This window comes from Xyrauchen texanus, chromosome 18, assembly GCF_025860055.1.
Source record: "Xyrauchen texanus isolate HMW12.3.18 chromosome 18, RBS_HiC_50CHRs, whole genome shotgun sequence".
NCBI lineage: Eukaryota > Metazoa > Chordata > Actinopteri > Cypriniformes > Catostomidae > Xyrauchen > Xyrauchen texanus.
In genome coordinates, this window is record NC_068293.1 from 8,139,481 (window position 1) to 8,165,366 (window position 25,886).

Here is a 25,886-nt window from a genome sequence, read left to right on the forward strand (position 1 = left end):
ATGAACACTTCATGTTTTTTGCAGCAACGTGGAGAAAATTAGATGCTGCTCAAATCAACAAAGAAAGTTTCATTTCTTGACTAAACAGTAATGGGAACAACATGAGCCACCACTTATGTAATATTTTATATTGCAATAGACTTGTAAGAGGTGAGACTGGTTTTGCTGCAAGGATTGTAAAGCACATTCAGCATCTTTATCACAGAATGATTGTGTGACTGTTAGTGTTCAATTTCTTTGCAGTTCTGTCATTTAGTGAATATTTGGTTGACAGCTTTTGACTTATGTTAATATTTCTTAATAAAAAAAAACATACTTACAACTGATTGATACTGAAGTTTATTAGCAGATTTTAAGTAGGTTATGTATATATTATTACACGTGAGAAAAATCTTAATAATTTTGTGAAACAGTTTTTGCAAGAATACATTTCCATAATGAATTACAGTTTTACTAAATAGACAAAGGCAAAAAAAAGAAAAACTAACCTCCACCCAACAAAACATGCCTGCATAAAACAATCCAGTGTTTCTGATTTTCATGATCAAATGATGCTTAAGTAGGTGTTACAAGAACACGTTTCCATTATGCAAAACAGTAGTACTTAATAGACAAAAAAGACTTTAAAAAACCCACCCACCAAAACATATGGATTCCAAAAATATGGAAAACAAAATCCAATGACTTTCATCTTCATTATCAAATGAAGATTACAAAGAGTCATTAAAAGAAAACCTCATAATAGTAATATGAAGTAGACCAAAAATACAAATAAAAATTAACCTCCACCAACCTAAACATATTCCTGCATAAAGCAATATCCAGTACATATAACTTTCATTATCAAAATATTAAAAAGAGTCATTACAAGAAAGCATTTCCATAATGCATAATAGTAGTACTAAATAGACAAAACTGCCAAAATATATACCTACACAAAACCATCACCAGTGCCTCGCATTTCATTAGAAAATATGTGATCAGAATATCACTTATATAACTGTACTTATATTTTACTTATAAAGATATCCTGATGACTGGCTTAACTGAATAAATTCACAAGTTTAGAGAAATCCATTGATGTATTGGTCTACTTTCGATAAAAGCTCTTTTGCGATGTCCAGAGCCTTTCTGGCATTCTCAACATTGTACTGTCTGTTTGGAATGTGAGGAGATTGGTGATAATTTGGATATTGAGTTTTTTTAGCATCAACACCAAGTTCAATCAGTTGTCTCACAGTAACGGGAACAGAACTCAACTGTGAGCTGTAGTAAGACACCTGCTGAGCAAGACATGTTATTGAACTGCTGTTGGAACGCTGTCCTATTTTCCTGTACACCACCGCTATCAGGGCTTTTTCCACAGCCTGGTGTACCTTAAACAGACACCATTCCGAGGTATCTCCTCCAGTGTCATTGTGAGCAGCACTAATGTCACATCGTGCCTGTTCATACCAGCGTTTAGCCTCCTCTCTGTCTGGCCTTGGAGTTTCTCTGTGGTGTGACCAAAAGTTATAGTTCCGTCTATAATTGTTCTTGTGGAACCTCTCACGTCCTCTCCTGTGGCTTTGTGCCTCTGTGTTCCACTGGTAAAAGTAATCGCTGAAGTCTCTCCCATTCGAGGATGTGTTATGTGCAGTTTTCCCTTGTTGCAGTTCTTCAATTCTAGTTTGCAGGTATTTGAAAGCCTCAGTGGAAAGCTCTTCGTTGCCTGGGTTTTTATCTGGATGCCACTGGAGGTAAAGACGTTTAAGGGCTTTGCGTTTGTCCTCACTCGACATATTCCAGATTTCTTTTAAGCTTTGGTCAATTTCTTTTTTGGCCTCTTCCAATGTCTGTGGAAAGGCTTTTCTGAGTGGAGGCTCAGGTGTGACTCTAGAGGGTGCAGGCTCAGATGTGCAACTGTTGGGTGGAGGCACAGATGTTAAAAGAGGTTGTACATCTGTGCAAGTGGACCATGTTGGCATTCTTTCCTTCTTTTCCCTTTTAAATTGGTACAGGTCAAGAGAGCTTACTTCAATGAAGTCATCACAGCCCAATTGTATTTTATATCTAGCAGGATATTGTCTTGTTTGTTCCAATGAATCATCCAGTCGCTCTATAATAATAGCATAGAAATATTCACCCGATTCATCTTTACTGAAGCCAACATACTCTCCACTTTCAAAATTGTTCAGGAAGCTCATATCAAGGCAATCATGCCATTCTTCAGGTACACGACATCCAGGTTCAGGTAAGACACCGTGTCCTTCCTCTTTGTGGCCAGTGTTATGAATGCAATGTTTTGACAAAACTTTCTCAACATCCTCCATGTTATCACAGTACAGAAGTTGCCCAAGGACTGGAAGCCTTGAGGTGGCCAGAGAGTTCTTCAGAAGTGCATTTATTTCTTTGGTAAGACACATGGTAACTTCATTTACTACTTTGTGGGCCATGTCATCGTGGTGTTTCAAGTAGAACGTACATCCATCTTGCTGTTTTTTCACATAAACATCTGTTTCAGTCTTGCTACCCTCAAGTGGCTCCAGGTTTAACAGAATCTCAGTTTGAAGAGTTTTGCAACAGATCATTTGAATCTTAGAAAAGAGCATCCCACACATTTGAGTAGCTTCAGACTGTGAAATCTCACCATTGCTCTCTTCTCTGATGAGACAGGCTAAACCGTGAAGAAATGCAGCAGAACACAAGTGATCTTCAAACCAACTACCAAATTCACAGCCCTCTTTAAAATCGCAATATTGGACACTTGTTCCATCCAGGTTTTCGGAAATTACATCAGAAAGAAATTTGGGACGGGCTTGCAGAGGAAGCAACTGCACATATTTTTGATGTTCATAGTGATCATCTCCAAGGTGGCAGTGGTTTAATTTTTCAAGTAATTTCAGTTTTGTTTCCAAAGGACCCTCTAGTCTTGAGGCCTGGAAGACAGTATCATTGAAAAACAATGTGCTTGATTTGTAGAGTCTTCCATCTGTTGATGGAAGATAAAGTGGGGAGTTTTGGAAAAGTGTTTCCTTCTGTTCCTCTTTCATCAGACAAAACAGCTGCTGTACAGCACGCTGTGCTGTTTTCTGCTGATTTGCCTGAAGCTTGTCTTTGTCAGAGCTATCTGAATAGATTTCTTGAAGAACAGTATTGTATTGTTCAATTGTGGGTCTCTCATTTAAGCCAATCTTCTTGAAGAAGTCTTCAAATTTCATATAATCTGAGGGGATGTTGTACAAATAAGGTCTAAACTCAAGAGCATTCTTTAGCACAAGGGCTGTCTGCTGGGCTTTCACAAGTGTTGTCCCTTTTTCCACCAAGATAATGGGGAGGTCTGAGTACAGAGAGGCATCAAATGTCACCGACTGCAGGTATGCATACGTTTTGCTAAACACTTTCTCTCTTGTTTTCAGCAAACTGTCTGTTTGGCACGGGGAACTACATATGTTTCTCAGATTATTAGCGATTTGTTCAGGCAGTGGGGTTTCCAATGCTCCAGCCTTCTGAATTTTCTCTATGATTTTAGTAGAGCAGTGTTCTAAAGGCAGTATTGGCATGGATGTCCATATGAAATACTGGTGATCAGTGTCTCTTTCAATTAAAGATCCACTGATTGGAACAACCTCTCTCTCTTGAGCAAATGCCTTGTGATAATCACAAAGTGCTGGCTGAATGTCCACTGGGAAAATGAATTTAATGGTAGCAATTCTGTTCAAAAGAGTAGAGTTTTTCCCACTACTCTTCTTTAAAACAGTCTCAAACAACAGTTTTGATCTTTCCTTAAGAACATCAAGGGAAGTGGTGCCTCTAATTTCAGATTCAATTTGAGATGCAAACTCAATGATTTCCTCATCTGACACTTTATGTTTTAACCCAATGGTCTTCAGAAGACACAGTGCTTCAGAACGTTTATCTTTGAAAATGTCCCAAAACTGTTCTTGCACAAATCTCTCTTCTGGAAGCATGATTTTGTAAAGAGGTACTTTCTCATCATAGAAGTTTGCAGCCACCTGAAGAGAGCCATGCATGTCTCGAATAAATGAGATCCCTTTCAATGCAGAGACAATCTTGTCATCCACCGGTCCAAGTTCCACTACCAACCGAATTAAATCAAGAAGTTTGGCCTCTTTCATCGTATGCAAAGAAGGAAGAATAAACCGTACACAGAAATCCGTATCATCTAAAATCGGAATATTAAGACTTTCTGTCAATTCTTTGTTCAGGGAGCTGTTCTTAAGAAAAATACTTCCACACCCTTCTACAGTGAACAGGTTTGGAAAGTCAAAGTAATGCTTAGAATTCAGAATGAATACAGATCCGTCAATCTTTATGCGTTTGCCAGATATCGACTCAAACAGGGGCAAAGACTTGAGCATCCTTGCATATTCACTCTTGTTTTTGGAATCTCGAATCCCATGCTGCAAGAAGCGTTGAAGCTCTTCACGTTCACCATCAGACAGCTCCTCAAACTGTGAATGAGATGCATGATAAACCTGCTGCAAAACAGCACTGCTGTCTCTTGTATTCAGGAGTTCAGGATACAGATTAATGAAACGGAATTCAGTGTGACCAATGAAAAAGATGCTGTCTAATTCCATGAACCCAAGTTTAATGAGAATGGTTCCTATTTTTTCATCTGAATTCAGAATCACTTTTGATACATTACTCATTGTTTGTAAGAAATGCGTATTATTCTGAATTGGGCAGATAACTGGAAGAATAGGACTGTCATTGAAGTGCTTTTTAATCTCACTGTAGACGTTCGGCTTTCCATTTTGGGTGATTCGGTCTTGATCATTAAAAAAGCTCCATAAAATTTTTAGCCATGTGATTATCTCCTTCTCTGCCTTGTAGAGTTGACACTTTTGATCAGGTACCAACAGCCTGAGCAGTTGCGCAAGTTCTGCTTTTAAGTAGTCTGCTCCAATAGCAACTGTCAAGTCCTTAATGAAGTTTCCTTCTCGCAGAGATTGGATGTAGTGTGATGCACTGACTTCAATGTCTGCAAACATTTCCTGATGTCCATGGAAAAGGCTGTTAAAACTTGATATTAGCTTTGGGGATTTTGAGTTGAAGACTCTTAAAAATTGATCTTGGGTGAGGAGTAGAGGCACCTTATTGAGGTCAGGGACAGCTTTTTTCACATCATAACTGGTCAAGCAGAAGCTCAAAAGTTTTGAACATCTTTTTTTGTCTTTGATCAATGTCTGGTTAATGGGCAAAGGCAAACCATTTGTTGTCTGTTTAGGGTCATTCACTGATATTTGCTTCAAGAACTTCACCACTGCTGAAGCACTGACTTCTGACACATTCACACCAGCTGCTTTGAAATTACCTTTTATTTGATGTATTTTAAAAGACGGTGGTACCAATTTCATACCAAGGTCATCTAAAATTTCTAAAATGCCTTCATGGTCCTTAGTTGTAAAATGTGGACAATCCACTGAATCTGGTTTAGAAACACTGCACCAGTTCACTGTGTATTTTGGTAGTGATGTGATGTTGGCATGATATGATGACTTGTCTGCAACAGCGTGAATGGTTGGTATGACAGAAAGTTCACGTTCGTTGACTGATCTATACACCTCATGGACCATCTCATGCCAGACTTTGTCTACTTCCTTCGAATTGCATGGAAAGTATTTAAGGCAGGAAGTCTCTAGCTCCGTGTTGAGGTACACAAGATTAGTGGGTTTATCTTTCTTCATGACTGTACAGAGGTGTAATAGGAGGTCAGCATAGAGTGGTGAAATGATGTTTACTTTCAAGGACTGGTTCCATTCAGTTTTCAGACTATCACCATCTTCTTTCCACAAGTCCCTTCTAGAAGAGTCTACTTCAAAATTGGCATTCACGTGTATTGGTAAACCAGTTTGTCCAGGCAAAGGCAAAGAACAAAATGCCCTACCAATGAAATTATGCTTAAACATGCTGCTAAAACATACAGCCAATGCTGCTTGAGGAACTTTGAAGTTCATCTGCTTGTTTTCGCTCACATGGTTTTGTTTCAAAGAGCCAAAGCATTCTGCAATGATCCACTGACTTTGCTTTTCTCCATTTGAGATCTGCATGCTGTAGATGGTTTTGCATGGTTCTGGTATCCCTGACATGAGGGATTTCCGAACATGGTTGTCAAAATTTTCCTTTAGTACCATGTTCTTTTCTGTGTATTTTCTATCAATAATGAAAGTACATTTTAGTTTTCCATCTTTACTGATCTCTGAGAACTGTATTTTTGTGATGTATTTCAGGAAGAGAATTAGACCCTCGGGATCTTCAGTCAAGGCATAGTAAAATTCCTTCATGTCATCGTCTTTGACTATACGCCTAGAAATTTCAGATTCTTCTGCCATTTGTTCTGTCCTGAGAGGGAGCCTGAACATGGTTCCAGAATTAAGTGTAAACATTTCTGGTAGAAATGTAGAATAAACATCCTCAAAAGACATCTTAAATTCATCTGTCATTGAATACATGCACCCTGGGGACTGCTGTGTTGCATTGTCCACATATTTCAGATTTGGATCAGAAATGCAGAGCCATTTGTCACCGGACAGGATAGAAGGACAATCTGTTAAATGATACACAGAATTGAACCCAAGTCCATATTTCCCAGTCTTTCCTAAAGTGTCACGTTTTCCTCCTTCCCCCAGCTGTTGAATACCTTGAATATCAGCTTCAGAAAATGTTCTGTTGTTGTATACACAAAGTGCTGGGCCTTGAGCCAGTTCCCATTTTGTTTCAAATATTTTTGTAGTTGGATGTGTTCTTTTGTCCCATACAAAGTGAATTTCTGTTGCCTCTGCATCGTCTGCATTTTGAATGAGCTCTTTCAGAATATCCTTTTTAGATGGATATGCATCAATTATGTTTTTAATTCTGACAGTTAACTTCTCAGTTTGTCCGAACTCTTTGGCAATAAGAGAAAATCCACTGACCAAATGATTTTTCAGGGTATGGTGTCTTGTTGTCACAACACCAAAATGACATGCAACTGCTCGAGGTATCAATTCATGGGTGAGCTTGACACCAGCCAAAACAGGAATCCATTGACTGTCATTAAATTTGAGCTCATTAGAATATGTCAGCACGCCACTTTCATCAGGTATGAGACAATGTTCTAACTTATCATTATTTACTTTTAACAGCCATTTCATGAGTATTGAAACACATTTATGAAGGTCTGAAGCAGAAAGAGGCTGAGATCCATAGAAAGCTTTAATATTCTCAAGTGCAGCCACAAATTGCTCTTTCGTAAATAGTTTTGTAATACCAATACAGTCCCAGAGCCTCTCAAATTTAGAGAAGATGGCTGGTAGGATATAGAGATATGGTTTCACCTCATATTCTTCATTTCTGGCCACTGACCTCACATTTACAAAGTGATCCTCGATTAAAATGAATGGATGTGATTTTGCAAATGCAACAATGGAACGGGGATCGTTCTGTTCCAACAAATAAGTGTTGAGGTATTCATAGCAAAACTGGGCAATGTTAAGGAGAACTGCCTTTTCAATTGAATTGGCTTGTTGGTGTGCTTTTAACAGCTGCTGAAGCACTGTTTCAACTGGTGGATTTGTCTGTACTCGCAATGTTTTGAGAATGGGATCCATATTGTGTATTTGAAGGTTTGAATGATCAACTGTGAATTCAGTCATGCTTACTAAATTGCGGCAATTGTCAATGTAAACTTCAGCTGGTTTTTTAGGAATGGTGACATTCTTGTTTTGCTGAACTAAAGGAGCTACAGCTGGGAGGAATGATATTTGAGATAGTAATACCCAGCGCTGAGAATTAACATCTTCTGAAGAGTCCTTTATTGACTCAATGAGACACTGAAGACGTTTAAGACATTTTGATTTATCATGTTGCCAGTCTCTGGATACTCTCCCTGCTCTGTCTATGATGTCCTCGAATGGGAGGCGGTCATTCAGCATTCCCAAACCTGAAAGCCGTTGAATCCTTTTGGGTGAGAGGAAGTCAGTTTCAGTCCCTTCAACAAAGCATCCTTCTTCAAGCTCGTACAAACAAGCCACCTTACCAGAAGGATTCACAACTTGCTTGATGAATTGAAGCTCCTTACATCTCTGTGTAGGAATGCAAGGGCACCCTTTTAGCAGGTCATCAACAATAGGATCATTCAAGTCAATTGCATTTAGCACAAGAACATTTCTGCTGTGTGTGTCCAGGACACTCAAGTTCTTCAAAACAACTTCATAAAACTCAGGCCAGTTCATTGTTTTCTGTTTTATCATTTCTTTGAAGCCACACTGACTGAAACTCTCTCTTACCCAGGATGGAAGTGAAACAACACAGGAATCTGATTCTCCCATATTCAAGAACACTTTCATGGCAATATTTCCAACTGCTCTGCTCTCCTCAATTTTTGTATTCATAAATCTGGCCTTGTCCATAGAACACCAATTTTGTCCATTACTGAAAAGCTCCAGAGATTTCCCATTGTCATTCTGTGCAATTGCAGAGTAGAAAGACTTAACCATGGGTAAAAATGTTTCACTGACTTTCTCTGTTCTAGGCCAGAATGTGTAGAAGGGATAGTTCTGGAGATTTCCATTTTGTGCCATTTTTTTCAGCTCAAGCAGGGTAGTGATGTAAGCAGAAGTTACAGCATCTTTAAGTAAGGCGTTGTTCCACTCAGACTTTAATCCTTTCCCCCATAGTCCTTTCCTATTTGAAGTGACAGCAAAAGTGCCATTGACATGGACTGGAAGACCTGTCTCAATTGGAAGAGGAAGAAAACAAAAAGCCTGGCCAAATAGGCTTTCATTAGGGGACCACACATTAGTTTGTGTTTCTCTAAGTAAAGGTACAGCAATACCTCCAATTGGTAAAGAAAACACATGTTCATGTTCATTTCTTCTCTGGAACATTCGCAAAGAATCCTGTGTCCCAAAACAAGAGTACAAAAGCCAGTACTGGGTAAGCGATCCCTCTTGGTTATCCTGAACTATTTTAACAAGCTGTGCCCTACTATAGTCAATTATGTTGTGGCATGTGATATCACCCTTCATGAAGGTCCCCTTGATCTCTTGGATAAGTGTGTCATTTGAGACAGCAAATGAATTCATGACTTCTCTAGACAATTTGAGACTAGTCTGAATCTGATCATCCAGTGGAGGAGTGAATGCAATTTCAGGGACAATTTGAAGTGACATAGACATAATGTTCTTTAGAAACAGTAGGTGAGTTTGTGAATTTTCAGTCAAATAATGTTTAAAACCTTTAATTCGCTCTTCGTCATATACCTTTGCACTGATCTCTGACTTGTTTGCCTCCTCCACAGTGCGAAATGGTAATTTAATCAAAGTGCCATTGTACGTTTTCTTGCTGTTTTGTACTGACAGATCACAATCAAAAATGCCCTCATAAGACTTGAACTGTCCAGGAAACCTTTTGTAGAGACGTTCCTGGAATGGGTCAAGTTTAATTCCAGGGTTTCCTTTGCTGACTATGTGCTTCTCCAAATGGGTGACATTTGGATCTAGAATGAGAAGGCTTTTCCCACTCAAAATAGAGGGAATGTCGCTTACATGGTAAACTGCATTAAATCCAAGCCCAAACTTCCCAATTTTCTCAACTTTGCTTTCCTTTGATGCTGATCCCACTTTGACAATGTTTGTCCAGTCTTCTTCTGAAAAGAGCTCATTGTTGAAGATCCAAAGGCATGGTCCATTGCAGATGGCCATTCCATCATCAATGAGGGTTTCAGGTGGGTCTCTGTGTTTTCTGAAGTCCAGGAGGAATTTACAAGTGCTTGCTCCTGCATCTTCAGCATTTTGTATGAGCTCTTTGAAAATGTCACTTTCCTCATCATACTCTTTAAGAATGTTCTTAATTCTTTGCGTAATTGGCTCTGACTGCCCACATTGTTCTATACCAAAGGATCCTTGATCAGTTGTTATGAACTGTGGTTTTAAGATGCGGGTACTTAAAAATGGTATTTTCAACCACCTTGCAGTAAGGGGTAGTACTTCCTCATGAATAACATAGAATTCCTCGTTGTCTTGTTTCAGGTCATCCAATCCTTCAGCACTGATGTCACAGAAGACTGTTTTGGACAAAGACTGCAAAGTAAAGCTTTTGTTTTCTGCCATGACAGGCACAGGGGTATCATCCTTTAAAAACTTTTCATTTTTTCGCATCCAGTCAAGAATGGCTATTGACACTTTGAGTTCTGTCGAGTCTCCATAAGGTGGATCCCTGTCATCAATTCTTTGTTGTATGTCATGGAGTACTTCTTCAATCTCCTCATCAGACAGTGTCTCCTTTACACCAAATTCCCTTAGCATCTTTTCATACTTCAAAAACTCTTCAGGCACTTTCTTGATATAGGAGCTCAGATCCAATTCAGATGGATAGGCTAAAACTATGTCTCTTGGAGCGACAAACTCTATTTGATTCCATAGCAAGGGGATGCATTTTGCATTCATAGCCTCTCTGAAATTTCCCATGTTGTCTTGCATGTATTTGTAAATATTGTGCAACTTGGTTTTAAACTGGAAATCTGAATCTGGATTGACCATGTCAGCTGAAATTGATCCCAGTACAGACAGGTTCTCCAAGACCTTTTCAGCAGGAGGAGGGTCATAAAGACCAAGATGTTTGCAGACACTCGGTGTTAGCTCAGAGGTAAGTGGCATTACATATCCAACAATTGCCGAATATTTGATATCCCTTACTTCATCTGGTTTATAGAGACATCTCTTTTGAGACTTTGGATTTTCACAGGGTACCCATTGCATTTGCATTACCTCTCTTCTCTCTGTAATAGAGAGTTTTGAAAGTAAATCATTCACATTCAATACTCTAACAAGAGTATCTGCTTTTTTGAGTGCCTTATTTGGTGAGAAGATACGAAGATTTTCAATATGTTTCATGACTTGGAGTATGTTTGCTGTTGATATTTCTTTTTCTTCTGTCTTCAGGCCAAGGCGCTGCAAGCTCTGGAGCATTTCTTGATTCTTTGTGTAAAAAGGTGGGGGGAATAAATCTGCCTCGAATAGATCTTGGAATGTCTTGTTTCTGGGATCAAAAACGTCTGAGGCTTGTTTGTGTTCTCCCTGAGTGGTCTGAATAAAATTGAGATCTTTAGTTTTTGTGAGCAGCATCTCACTTTGTGAGAGTAGAATGCAACCGTGATTCAGTATCCAGCTCATTATTGTCTGTTCCTCATCTTTTCGGAAATAGGCTGTCTTTATGCAATCAACCAAATGAATAGCCACCTTAGCTGCATCCAACAGTTCAATATTAAGAAGAGTCAAAAGTCTGCGATCAGTTTCATTCGCACACTGTACAATGGTCTCAGGCATGGGCAGATCTTTTGGAATGGCTGGATTGGTGGTTAAAACAACTGCCTGCTTTGATTTAGCTGCAATATATTTCCCAGACATCAGCCTGAAGATTGGTAACAAAGAAAGCAATTCCTGTTCAGCATTTGAGAGAGAATCCAATGAAGAGAGGTACACTTTAAACTCTTCTTTTTCATGTAGTGATGCAGAGGCAATGTGTTTGATGACATGATCTCTGGCTGAGTTCATCAAAACCTGTAGGACATTTTTTGGTGAAGCTGGAAGAACGTAACTCTCAATGTCATGATGTCTGAGACACTCGTCTCTTTTTATGACTGTACACCCCACCATCTTTACCACTTTCTGAACATGATCTGACAAGATGGACCCCCTGCTACTCTGAAAGATTAAAGTGGTGTTCCTTTGCAACCTGGCTAACAATATCGAATTGCCCGAATTTTGGAGTGGCTCCAGAGGTATTAAAGGCATTCCACTAAAGTCACTTAACTCCTCCAATTCAGTGCTTAGAAACTTCCAGAATTCAGCCAGCCAGCTCTTAGGTGGATGATTATCTTTTGCTGGATTCCATGTCACATGACCTTGGTTCTCTCTCCAGTCCATGGGTATGTGCTTCTTGATGAGCGCAATGACGTGTTTTGCATCCAAATTGATTATGTTATATTTGCCTGAAACAAAAATTAGTGAGATATAATTTTTCCAAATCGCCCCATTTATTTATGTTGCAGAGAAGCACAATGTAGAATCTGAAATTAGATGCAAGAGAATCTATGTTCTATTTGAAGAAGCCTTGCACAATCTTATTTAAATATCATTAAACCTTGACAAATGCATAATATTATTTTCATATTATTCTAAGTGTTCCAGACTAATTAAAAGAATAAATGTTCTTACTGTTTGATGCAAGTTTCCTTAGGTGCATTGTGCAAATATGGCTCAGATCGTCAGGTAAAAACCTTTCTTTACAAAATGGCAGCAATGTTCTAAACAAAGAAAAACAGAACATTACAACTTGGACAACACAATATAAATATACTAAAACATAGGAATGAGGAACTATATCACACCTTACCTTGGAAACCTCTCATTGTCAATTAGAACAGTGTTCTGCTCTTTGTTGCTAAGTGAAGTGAAGGTTCCATCACTGAGTGGCAGAAGCTTAAGACCTTGTAGCTCGGTGTACTTCTCATCACTGAGCACAAATTGAAGAAGAGAATATTTATCATCTTTCCTGAAGCTTTCCACATCACTTCTACGAAGGACATCTCTAACAAAAGATGGGGTCACTCTTTTCAAGGTATCACTTCCAGCAAATGTTTCTTCAACATCTTTCAAAACATGTTCTGGGACTTTGACAAGGTTCTCCCCCTTTGCAATCAATAATCTTGACACTGCAGTCAGTGTGTCACTACATAAAGTGTTGTCTGGAAAAACTGCATCTGAGGGAGACACCCAGATTTTCTCATTATCGGCAAGATGAAAGATCTCACATTGAAACAGACGCTTCAGGGTGTCCTTTGCAACTTTATGCCACCTATCTGTGTGTACAGTCTTGGTCAGGTCAGGCCAAAGATTGTACACAGTGGCAGCAGGCAGGGCTGAGCTTCTGGACAACTGAATAGCATCTAGGATCATCATTAGATATACAATAGGAAGAACATCTTTTATAAGAAGCTCATTCCACATTGCAGCCTCATCGTTCTTCTGATCCTCCTCTTGCCACTTGATGTACCTCCGATTGTCTGTCAGGCCAAAGCAAGCATTGATGTGAACAGGAAGCCCAGTTTTGTTTGATTCATTGTTTGAAAGGGGCAGAAAGCAACTTAGTCGTCCATTGCAAAGCGATCTGTCTTCATCTAATTGAAATGCTACATCAACTTGAGGGTAGAAGCTTAGTTTATTGGCTAGAGAGTCAATCTCTGGTATACATCCTTTTTTCAGAAGACAAGGGACCACAAGCCACTGTAACTTTGTTTCTTCCATTTGCCGGGATATGTGTGATACAGTTTTGAAACACGTTTTTCTGTCCACAGATTCCTGCTGGACATGCAACTTCTGATTATGATGAGATACCGAGTGACTTGACACTGAAACTTTTAGTCTTTCTTTGCATGAGCCATTGGTGTCAATATGCAGCAAAGTAATGGATGACACATTTCTCAGAAAAAGAAGACTTATGTCTGCATCAGCAATGAAACTGTCAAAAAGTTCTGTAACTTTCTTGGAGTCATATAAGTTATCTGAGATCTCAGAAGCTTCATTACGCAGAGGGAAACGAAAGAGGGTTCCTTTTAAGTACTGATCCTCTCTGATGACCTTCTCCCAGGAGCAATTATTGACTTGACTGACAATATTCTGAAAGGGCTGAAATTGATCTCTCATGTTCAAAAGACTTTCTCTGTCCTCTTCATCATCTAATGACCATCGATAGCCTTCCTGCTCATCTCCAAACATCATCTTTTGTGGGTCAAAAATGGCAAGGTGTTTGGAGCTAAATACACTTGGCAAATCTGTAAATAAATAAAAAATAATAATAAGTTTGCCAGAGTTGTGCCAAATGCCTGACTCCATCTGAAACCTACACCCCAAGGACCCTAAAGGGGTAGCAATTTGTGAAACCTGATCAAAATGGCTTTTTGCCCTATTTTATTGCATCTAATCAGGTCAATACAGTCATAATTAAACAGTACTAAATAAGATACTAGATTTAATTTAGTTTTTTGGATATTACATTGACAATTTACATTACATTATACAATGCATTTTACATTACATGGCATTTTACAATTACTTTTACATTAACTATTAAAGTTGAAGTGTGAAGCTTTTGTGCAACAAGTGTCTTCAAACAGAATTGCACAATTAATAATACAAAATTTAAAAAATTCCCCAAACACTCCCCCTGTCCCACCCCAAACTCATACCATTTGTTGAGCCACTGTTGCTGTGTTGTAACAGTTCTTTAAGCTAACGGAATTGCTTTGGGTCCTAATATTTGAACAAAGGTATTTTTTTTTTCTTGAACTGAGTGTTAACTACAAAACATGTACAGTATGCGATTTATCAAAACTACATATTTGAATGGATTTACAGCCCTAATTTTAGTCAATCTGCTTGTGTATTATATTTCACCTGTAATATGATAGACAGAGTTGAAGCCAATCCCAAATCTGCCAACTTTTGTTGGGTCATCCTGCTTGATGCTTCTACCAACTCTCTGAATTCCTTCCCAGTCTTCTTCTGTGAAGGCTGCATCATTGAAGGCATAGAGAGCAGGTCCTGCCAGAACAGTTATACAAAGTGACAAAATAGTTATGCAAACATGATTGAACACACACATGTTGGTCTACCTATCATTATGAGGACTTTCCATATACATAATAATTTTTATTCTGTACAAACTACAGATTATATCCCCTAAACCTAACCCCACCCCTAAACCTAACCCTCACAGAAAACTTTCTGCATTTGTACATTTTAAATGTGCAATGGGGACACTAGAAATGTCCTCATAAATCACATTTATGTATAATAGCCTTGTAGTTACCAGTTTGTAACCTAAAAAACTGTCCTCGTAAACCACATAAACATGCCCACACACACACACACACACACACATACACACGGTGCGTCTATCCTTATGAGGACTCTCCATAGACATAATGATTCTTATACTGTAATGTATAGATTCTATACCTAAACCTAACCCTCACTAAAAACGTTCTGCATTGTTTAGTATGTTTTTTAAGCGAATGGAATTATAGGGACACTAGAATTTCATCATAAACCATCGCTGTCCTTTTCTGCATATCGCAGCGCCATTTTGTGGTCCGTTCTGCATTACGCAGTGGCTCATTTTAGCTTATCGCGGCCAATTCGGCACGTTTCGCCGCCGACCCACCGGACCGCTCTGTTCTCCCGATGGCCATTCCACCCCTGAATGGCCCCAAAGTGCGTCGGCCACAGTGAATCACACTGTGAAGCGTCCGATGTACTGAGACATCAGCACTCGGACGCTTCACAGTGTGATTCACTCCACTTGTGTTTGTGGTGTTTTAATCTAATGTGATAGATCAGTGCATATGTGTGTGAAGAGCTACAGTATATGTGTCTATTTTCATTTATTTTTGTGACATTAGAGATTTTAGCCAGCAGGTGGCGACAAAAGACAATTTTTGTGTGTAATATAAGCCAGTTCGTTGCCGTTAAGTGAGTCAGTGTTTTCATTCATCATCAGCACGTAGTGATCGTTCGGATTAGGACTACACTACTAAAGCTAAGAAACAGCTTTAAACAGCTTTAAACTAACAAATTCAGTATTAAGGCTCATCACAGCTGATCTAGGAGCTTTATACAGCTTTATACCATTTGTGCCATTGAAGGGACTGTAAGTCTATCCCTCACAGCCTCGTTTCATTCCCATTAAAAATCAAAGATGGCACTAATATGAAGAAGGTCTATAGTGAATGACTTGTGCACCGGCTATACAGTATTTCCACAGGGAAAATAGGAGAGCATTATTTTCAGAAAGCTGACTAACACACTACAGCATCTCTGCACACTATCTCTCCTATGAAGGCCGTAATAAGACACATCTAAGGATGAAGTAATCAATAGCAAAGTGTGTCCTTAGATTTACTGCAATGTTGCTCCCAAAGCAGCTGAAACCTATCACCTATACCCTCAAAAGTGTTTTCTCACCTATATAACATCTTAGGTTTTTCCTTGCCATTATTGCTTTTGGCTTGCTTACTGGGGGATTGTAAGGCACTATATTTCTATTTTTCATAATTTTTCTTATGTTTTCTGTAAAGCTGCTTTGGAACAATATGTATTGTAAAATAAATAAGTACCTTGATACTTTCTGAGCTCTTCACCCCACAGGCTTTGAGTCCCATAATGTCTCTCATCATGAATAAACACCACAGCTGTAGCTCCTGCATCATCTGCATTCTGTATCAGCTCCTGATATGTCATAGCACAATTATTATCATAAAATAGGCGTCAAATAAAAATGTATGGCACATCACAATGATTGTCAAACGTCTATGCAATATGTAAAGATATTATTTTTATTTCAACAAACCTACCTTTAATATTTGTCCCCCATCTGGGTACCTTCTCAAAATCTCTTTCAAGTAATCAATAAATGGGGGGGACGTGGCACCAAATTTATTTCTAAATTGAACAATGTTAAAAGTTATCACAAAGTGCACAAAACACACACAAATTAAATGTAAATGTGTTAAAAAATGTGTTTAATTCATGCTAGTGTTTAGTGTTAGCATGGTGAGCATTTGTAAAACATATTGGTCTACTGAACAAATTCAGGTTTCAATCAGTTTTCATGTTCATATAAACTTGCTTCATCTGAGACTTGAGAATTTTTCCCAGGTTTAAAATCAATTAAAATAATCACTTACTTTCTTTTCTTCTTGTGCTTTGATGCTGAACTCATTTTTATGCTTTTGCAGTCTCCTCTGTGATAAAAGAAACTGTTAAAAAAAAAATTATCAATTCAGTAAAAACTTCTCAACACAGCACTAAATAAGAAGGATATACCGATTTCTATCCAAAAAATATTTAACTGAAAACAGAGGATGCCTCGCAGGCATTTCTGGAAAAACTTTTGAATGATGACAATATATATATATATATATTATTATTAAATTATTATTTTTTTTTTTTTTTTTTAACCCTATAGCTATGTATATTAAGAGATCAGGCTGGAGTGACCTGACTTGCCTTGAAAAGGAATTTGACTGCCCACTGAGGTTTTCTGTGCTGTACATTTTCTACACATTGTCTTCTATTTATCTGTGTTTTTGTGTACAGTGGCTTGCGGAAAAACGAATGTGCCATCATTTAAAAAAATTCCCACGTGGGCTTTAATTATTGTGTAATATATCCCAGATAACTCTAAATGGCACGTAATGACAAACTGACAGTGATGAATCGCTTAACATGTCAAGTTGATGGCCCTTCCAGTCTGAGTGGGCGATTATTGGCAAGTTTAAGTTTCAATAAGCCCTTTTGCCAATTTAGACAAAGGTCTGGCTACGTGAGACAAACTGGGCATGTGCCTGTGTATATATAGTATGATATAAGTACGATATCATTTTGTGGTGATGGGGGCGCGGCCGAGTAACGTCTGTGGAGTGTGAGGCTGAGAGAGTGAGTACGGTAAGGGTTGACACCTGTTGGAAATAACCTCTAACAGCTGCGTTTGACAGGGGAGCGGAGAGGGATTTATAGGGCAATCCAGGCTGCCGGAGGAGAGAGAGAGTGACCACCAGTCTCAACATCAGGCCCTACTTGAGCTACGCATGGAACTGGAGTGGCGATTCCTGGCACTAGTCCAGGGTCAAGTGGAGGACCGGCAGGTATTACGGAGCTTAATACTCCAAGAGTGATCTTCCACCACGACTACAGCCATTCTTACAAAGATGGGACCGCAAGATTACCCTGAGGCTTTCGTTGAGCTGTTCGAGCAGATGGCGGAGGTGTGGAAGTGGCCTAACTCCCATTAGATGGTCCGCCTACTGCCGCTGCAGACGGGGGAAGCCCAGCTCATGGCCCAACAACTTCCGGTCAACATCCTCCTGGTGTACAAGGATCTGAAAAGATACATCTTTGTAACGCGTCGGCCAGGACTAGGAAGAGATATCGGCCCGGGGTTTTACATAGGGGGGTTGCAGGTTTATCCTTTTCTACATATCACGGTGTAGTTTAGTGGTCCGTTCTGCATAACGCTGTGGCTCATTTTAGCTCATCGTGACCCATTCGGCATGTTTCGCAGCAGACCCACCGGCCCACTCGATTCTCCCGATGGCCAGTCTACCCTTGATTGGCCCCAAAGTGTGTCGGCCCACTGGGAAAATGCCCGGGATGCCAGATTACCAGTCCAGCCCTGGGTCGGCCATAGGAGCAGCACCTCCAGTGCTTCTGGACACTGATGCTTGGGAACCACACCCGCCCGTTCAAGGAACACATGGCAGCATATCCGGGGACCAGCAAACCCTATTCTCTCCATCTCACTCTCTCTCTCTCTCCCTTCCCTCTTCCCCCTCATTCCGTTCCTGTTGCCCGGAAATGGGGAATTCCTGTACCAAAACCAGTTCCCTGATCCCACGGGCCATTGGCTTCCCCTAATCCACTCTGTTGTACCCCAGACAGGTGAATCCACTGCTGTGTGTGTGAGTATGATTACCTGAACACAAATTTGGGCGTCACCCATTTGTCACCCTTCCTTTCGGATCCTTAGGGTGACAAATATTTAATTATTTGTTTGTTTTTTTATGTTTAACTTATTGTTTCCAAAGGCGTATTTAGGACTAAAGGTTGTCTTCTTGAACCCTAGAATGCAAATGTGGCACCGAAATGACCCAGCATTATTTTTTAAGATATTTGTATTTTTTTACATGAAGTGGTCTTTTGATCTATCACTCCAGGTAGTCCTCAATGAAGGGGTCTTCTATCCTGTGAACTGACTATTTTAATTTAGCTGAATATTTTTTTAATTATAAGAGAAGTTGCACAACTACCCCTAATGCATATTTGCGTCCTATTTAACATGTGTTTCCTATGATATTCAATGCATTCATTTATTTTTGTAATAAATGTATTGTTTCTAGTTTCCATTTGTTATGTAAGTCAATTAAATTCCAAGTTCACATTCATATTTATGTGTAGTATGCAAGTATAGAAAGTTGACATTCAAATGATGCTTGCATCCAAACTTCCTGACATTGCACCCATTACGGAGACAGTCCTCATGGAGCAACATCTGGTTAGATGCTAAATTCACATCAATGGCACAATGATCATTAGCTCCTGGAGCACTATAGAAATATAGTGTCATAAGGCAATATACTGTGTAGAGAGTACACAAGGTTGTCATTTAAGTTCAAGTTTATTTCACTTTATTAATCCCAAAAGAGGCAATTCGTAGTGGGGATTCAAACCGCACCCTCCTCCTCATCACAACTGTGTTGTTGCATAGTTTTCTAGTGTTATGCGAGTGTATTCTGAATTTCCAAAGTGTACACTGCAAAACCATAAAGATTCTACTCTACTCTATAAAATGACTTTATTTCTTAGATTGTGTCACTGTGTCGTAACTCTACTCTCACTGAAGTGGGGGAGGAATCAGGCCAATACGTGGCTCTGTAAGTGACTGCGTGAGTGTTACAATATGCAGGTTCTATCATTTAAATGTATAAATCCATTCTTTTATCTATTTTCTATAAACAGTTATCCTACATAAGGTCGCAGGGGTGCTGGAGTATATCACAACTACCATGGGCTAAAAGAAGGGAATGTAAAAATCAGTGCAAATAAAAATATAAACTTTTTTATTCAACTTTATTGTCATTGTGCAGAGTACAGGTACAGAGCCAATGAAATGCAGTTGTTTTTGCATATCCCAACTAAGCTGGGGTCAGAGCGCAGGGTCAGCCATGAAACAGCACCCCCTGGAGCAGATAGGGTCATGGGCCCAACAGTGGTATCTTGGCGGTGCTGGGGCTTGAACCCCCAACCTTTCGGTCAGAAACCCAGAGCCTTAACTGCTTACACACAGCACCGATGTGAAAACTTCAAAAAGTTGAATGTTGCGATCTGCACTCACAGACAATAATTCAAAGCTTGTGTTCTGAATTCACCGTTGCAGTCACAATTTACACAAATGTGTAAAGTACAACTACAAACACAAAATTGTATTACATATTTACTTTTGTATTTTAATTCATTTTCGCAGTACAACCACAATTCAGCACTTGCAACCTTTCAAAACTGGCACTGCAACTTTAAATCTTCATGCCTTGACTTTTGCATCTACTTTTGTGAAAAAACAGTAGCAAAACTCACTTTTGCACTTGTAAACCCAGATGTGAGCGAGCAAGACCAGTGTTTGGTGAGGGAGGGGGCAATGAAGTCAAATATTTGTTGATGCCTAGCCATTGAAATGGGATGTATTTACATGTATATGCGATGAAGTCATGCCACAGCACCAGACACGCCTGTTTGTAAGGGCAAAGTGAAGGAGTTTCTTTACTGAGTCAAACCTGTAATAATAAATGTATTTGTCAACTACTACACTCATGAAATTCTATTTCCCCAAGAGGAAAATTCTTCTGGAACTCTATCATTAACAACATAAATTGGAGGAATGTATGGTTGTTATAAATATTGCATGACTAATAAGATTAAAGAAGTGTATTTTTGTAACCTACTTGTATCTAAGTATTCTGAGGTAAATAAGCAATGTACCTTTTGTGGGAACAATAGTGAAAGTCTTGATCATGTGTTTTTCTTTTGTGATCTTGTATCAGCTTTTTGGCACGATCTGAGTCTCCATTGTTTTGATTTTTGTGTCAAAGACATTTTATTTTGAAATAAAACAGATCTCTGGAAAACACTGTCAACTTTTTACTTTTCTTCTCCTTTTATTTCCTTTTTTCCTTTTTGTGTACAAGTGATACAAGTTTACAAATATGCAAGTCTGCATTGAAACTCCTATATTGGACTTTTTCATTGTAATCTTTTTTTATTCAATAAAAAAAAAAAGAAAGAAAAAAGTTTGTAAGGGCAAAGCAGAACCTATCATCACAATGGAGGAATCTAACAATCCGAGGGCACGTTTTTTTTAATAATTAATTAAATAGTATTACATATTTTTTTGTAATATACTAACATATATTATTGCTAAAGATTACTTTCCACTTGCCAATGCAAAGTTTTACAAAGTATCCATGTATTGTTAATTAAATAAAAGCTGATCAGAACAAAAGGTGGTGGGCCAATTTGACTCATGGCCCAACAGGTCTGTGCAAAATAAAATAAAAATTGGTTACCATGCGATGCTATTGTGATTTTTATACAGGTAAACAGTTGGATTTTCTGTAGTGTTTCACACAGACAACTGATATAGGGATGTGCATGAGTAATCGAGTAATAGAGTACTCGTTATGCGCCAGCTACTCAATTATTAAAAACACTTTTCAAATACCGCAAACTACATTTCCTTTCTGATTTTCCCTGCCATGAGTAGTGCTGAATTACACAGTTTTCCCTCTTAATCTGTCACTGGATCTCACAGTTAAAATTTTGTCCATTTGGGGTGCTGTGGATACGTGTTGTGTTGAGGCGTCTGCGCCACTAAAGCTAAGAGAAATTCTCTTTTAAGTATAAGTTTTGGTGACTCACTGTGGGACATGGCCCTTCTGCGTATTCCTCAGAAGCCTAATTACATTACATCAGCCCTTATTGGCTGGCTGACGTGACGCTTGTGTCAGGGAATGGCTCCGCTTCCCAGTATAAAAGGAGTGACACAGTTTGTCACGGAATGTGCCAGGAATAAGGACCCAATACCATGAATGAGGCTAAATAAAAATGTGATTAAATAAAACAATAATAATAATAATAATAATAATAATAATAATAATAATCTTTAAACTTTTTTAATAGACAAAATGACAAATCAGATTAGAGGCCAAGCAAACAAAACACTTACGAGTTTGCGCCTTTTTCAAGATGTCGTTCCGTAAGTGTTCATTGTCAAACAAACATGAGAGCTGCGTTTTCTGTCTGGGCCGTACCCACGCAGAGTCAGCTCTCATAGAGACAGACTATCCTCACTGTGAGGACATGAGTCTCAAGTCGATTGGCTCACGAACTGTCCTTGTTCTGAGGAACGATTCAGCCTCTCGTGCCCTCCCATCCATCTCTTCTGTGATACCAGAGGGTTCACACGAGGTTCGTCGGAAGAGGAATATTGTTGCTCTCAATGTTTTGAAAAATGTTGTTTCTGTGTCCTATGTAATAAAAAATACAGCACTTATTGCACTTATTTGCAAGTCGGCCACCCTGTTTTAACAGCGTTCTGTCTTCCAAGGTTTCATGCGAAGTCGAGTCGAAATACACAATTTCATCGTGAAAATACATTTCTTGTCCCAAAGAAAGACAGCGGACTTCGGCCAATCCTGGATCTGAGACATTTAAATCTCGCACTCATAAAGAGCCCTTTAAAAATTATTACTCCGGAGTGGATCTTATTGCATGTATGCCCACACTATTGGTTTGCGTCGATAGATCTGAGGGATGCGTACTTTCATTTCCAAATTGTACGACACCACAGAATGTTTTTGAGATTCGAGTTTGAAGAAACAGCCCTTCGGGCTGTCTCTGGCTCCTCACACATTCACAAAGTGCACCGATGCAGTTCTCGCCCCTCTGAGACTGAGCGGCATACGCACCTTGAACTACCTCGACGATTGGCTGTTACTGCCGCAATCAGAGGCTCTGTTATGCCAGCACAGATACTTACAGCATCAGCATCTAAACAGCTTGGGCCTCAATGTAAACTGGGCGAAAAGCACGCTCTCACCCAGCCAAAAAATCTCACGAGCGTGCGCATTCAGGCCATTCTACGGTGCCTGTCTCAGTTCAAACTGGGGAGAACACTTCCTCTGAAGCTGTTTCAGAAAGCATTGGAACTTATGGCGGTGGCATCAGCCATCATACCATTAGGTCTCTTACACATGAGACCACTTCAGTGCTGGCTGAAGCACTGTGTGCAACAACATGCCACAAGGGCGCATGCGCATCCCTATATCCTGCCGCTGTACAGCTACTTTAGGACAGCTTCTACATTTTACCAGTGCGGTGTCGTGCTGGGGCAAATTATCTGGCAGAAAGTGGTGACTACGGATGCTTCCAACACAGGTTGAGAGGTGGTGTGCGATGGGCGCCAGACTTTCGGCACCTGGACTGGTCCTAGGAGGGCGTGGCATATCAACCGCCTAGAGCTATGGCCTGAAATTCTAGCCTTGAAGTCTTTTCAGTCAGAAATAGAGAACTGTCATGTCCTGGATCGCTACGACAACATGACCGTTGTGGCATATATAAACCGCCAAGGTAAATTAATTCACCGCCACTGTTGAGACTGACGCAGCACCTCCTCCTATGGAGCGAGCGTCATCTCCTCTCCCTGAGAGAGAAATATGTCCCATGCTGCCTGAATTATGGGGCGGACCTACTGTCACGCCAAGGGGTGATAAGGGCGAATGGAGACTTCATCCTCAAACGGTGTTGAGGATTTGGGAAATATTCGGCAAAGCAGAAATCTATCTATTTGCCTCAGTGGAGAATACCCACAGTCCCCTTTGGTATTAGAAGTCCCAAGCCCCATTGGGAATGGATGCAATGGCACACAAATGGCCAGCGAAATGCCTGATCCACTCCATCATATGCAAAGTCCAAGAGGACAAGGACACAGTGCTATTAGTTGCACCGACATGGCCCAACCAGCCATGTTTTCTGGAAATGGAGATGCTGTGCAGGACACCATAGGAAATACTACTGATGAGGGATCTCCTCTCTCAGGCAAAGGGCACATTCTGGCATCCACAACCCCAGCTGTAGAACCCTGAACGGGGCGCACTACACAAGCCAGAACTGATGCGTTCAGTCATGAACACCATTTTACAAGCCAGAGCACTGTCCACAAGATGCCTCTATGCACTAAAATGGAAGGTTTTCACTGATTGGTGTCTCTCACATAGCAAGGACCCAGTAAACTGCCCTATAAATGAAATTCTAATATTTCTTCAAGAGCGATTAGACACAGGACTGGGGTGAGTCCTGCATCTAATCACTCTTGACGAAATATTAGAATTTCATTTATAGGGCAGTTTACTGGGTCCTTGCTTGTCAACGCTCAAAGTGTATGTGGCTTTAGTCCTAAAAGCTCTCGCAGGGCACCCTTCGAGCCTTTGGACTCTGTTGATTTGCGCATGCTCCCCATTAAGACTGCACTACTGCTGGCTCTGGCCTCAGTAAAACAGGTAGGTGACATTCATGCACTCGTCAATTCATGTCTGGAATTTGGCCCCGGTCTTTGTCAAACCCAGAAAAGACTATGTACCCAAGGTACTGACCATCCTTCAAAGTGCAGGTGGTTCACCTTCAGGCCTTCTTCCATCCTCCATTTAATTCTGATGAGGAACAGTCATTGCATTTGTTATGCCCTGTGCGGGTGCTAAACACATACGTTGAGCGTACACGCCAGGTTAGACTGTCTGATCAGCTCTTTGTATGCTATGGAGGATGTACAAAAGGAATGTCCATCTCTAAGCAAAGACTTTCTCACTGGATTGTCAATGCAATTACTTGGACATGGACAAATGGTGTGTCCTTAAAAGACATATGATTTGCAGCAGAATGGTCCTCTCAAAACACATTCACAAGGTTTTACAACCTAGATGTAACGTCTCTTTCTTCACAAGTCCTCTCTGTTTAGAACACTTGCTATTCATTGGCCATATATATATATATATATATATATATATATATATATATATATATATACACTTATGCCCTTTGCTATAAGTATGGGCTCCCCATCATTTACACAACCAGGCCATTATAATTATCATAAAGTCACAGGCACTTTCATTATAAATAAACACCCTTCCTGATTGTGTTCATAAAGGAGTTAATTATACTATATGACTATAGTTCATATATTCATTATGAGCGCTCTCCTCCTGGCCATCACGAGGATCACTCACTGCAGCATGCTCATGTCGGTCATCGTCCCATAAGACTGCGCCGCCATGTTTCCTCTCTGGGAATTTATGTCGTGTAGTGTGGCATGATGTATTCTGTTCCCCATATGCGTTACTACGCAATGTCAAGTGGACTGAGTCGTAAGGGAACCCAGACTACCTAGATGGTACCTTTCATAAAGGCAGAAATGAATTCCCTGCATAATCCCCCACATTGGAGGAGACTACCCATTGGTTCAACTTGCGGTTTGTTTCTGCTAAAACCAATTGGTACAACTTGACTCTCAACCAGCTTGTCTAGATGAGCTGTCAATTAAAACTAGTGGACCAATAGGGACGTAAAACGCCCCCTGATTTACATGACACTCTAGTCACAAGTTTTGGAAAATCAAGCGCAGAACTTGGAAAAAAAGCAAAGAAAAATACAGCGTACGTGTACAAAAAATTTAAATATGAGCAAAATTGTCAGAGAGCACAAAAAACTAATATAACCAAGAAATCAGGATTTTGCTTGTAATTCTGATGACTTTGCTTTCAATTCTGATGACTTTGCTTTCAATTCTGATGACTTTGCTTTCAATTCTGATGACTTTGCTTTCAATTCTGATGACTTTGCTTTAATTTAAAAAAAAAAAAAATGTTGCTGCATAGGCTATTTTAAATGCGTTTATATATTTTTGATTCATGCTTGTTAATTTTTTTTTTTATCTGTACTTAATATTTTGATCTGCGCTTATTATTATTATGTTTTTTATCTGCGCTTATTATCATTTTGATTCACGCTTATTATTTTTGGGTCCGTGACCGCAATACATCTGGCGGAATTTTGATGCAAACTTTTATCGGTGTCCGCGTCACGGGCTCGAGGACGGAGGAGTTATGAAACGAGGAAGAAAAGTGTAGGAAACGAGAAGTACCCTGTCTGCATTCAGTGCACACTTTACACTTGTGTGTGGGAGGGCACTGTGTCTGACTACTTGATGAGAGAGATTGCACAGCTGAAGTAAAA

The 25,886-nt window shown here is 39.7% G+C and overlaps 1 protein-coding gene across 1 annotated transcript; it reads right to left on the reverse strand.

Moving 5' to 3' along the window:
* Window positions 1-330: 330 nt before the first annotated feature.
* On the reverse strand, window positions 331-24,927 carry LOC127658613 (sacsin-like). The gene is made up of 8 exons (XM_052147987.1): window positions 24,881-24,927; window positions 16,733-16,789; window positions 16,400-16,487; window positions 16,163-16,274; window positions 14,442-14,588; window positions 12,382-13,819; window positions 12,204-12,292; window positions 331-11,977 (listed from the first exon to the last, which is right to left on the reverse strand). Exons 1-8 carry the CDS (start codon window positions 24,925-24,927, stop codon window positions 1,065-1,067), a joined length of 12,891 nt encoding a protein of 4,296 aa, XP_052003947.1. The 3' UTR covers window positions 331-1,064.
* Window positions 24,928-25,886: the final 959 nt, after the last annotated feature.

Bases quoted from the DNA above. Each gene is read 5' to 3' on its own strand.
- LOC127658613 (XM_052147987.1), bottom strand. From the start codon at position 24,927: ATGGCGGCGCAGTCTTATGGGACGATGACCGACATGAGCATGCTGCA. The intron at 16,790-24,880 runs GTGAGTGATCCT...CTTTTATCACAG, and splicing joins ACCGACATGAGCATGCTGCA to AGGAGACTGCAAAAGCATAA. The intron at 11,978-12,203 runs GTAAGAACATTT...TTTTTGTTTCAG, and splicing joins AAGGAAACTTGCATCAAACA to GCAAATATAACATAATCAAT.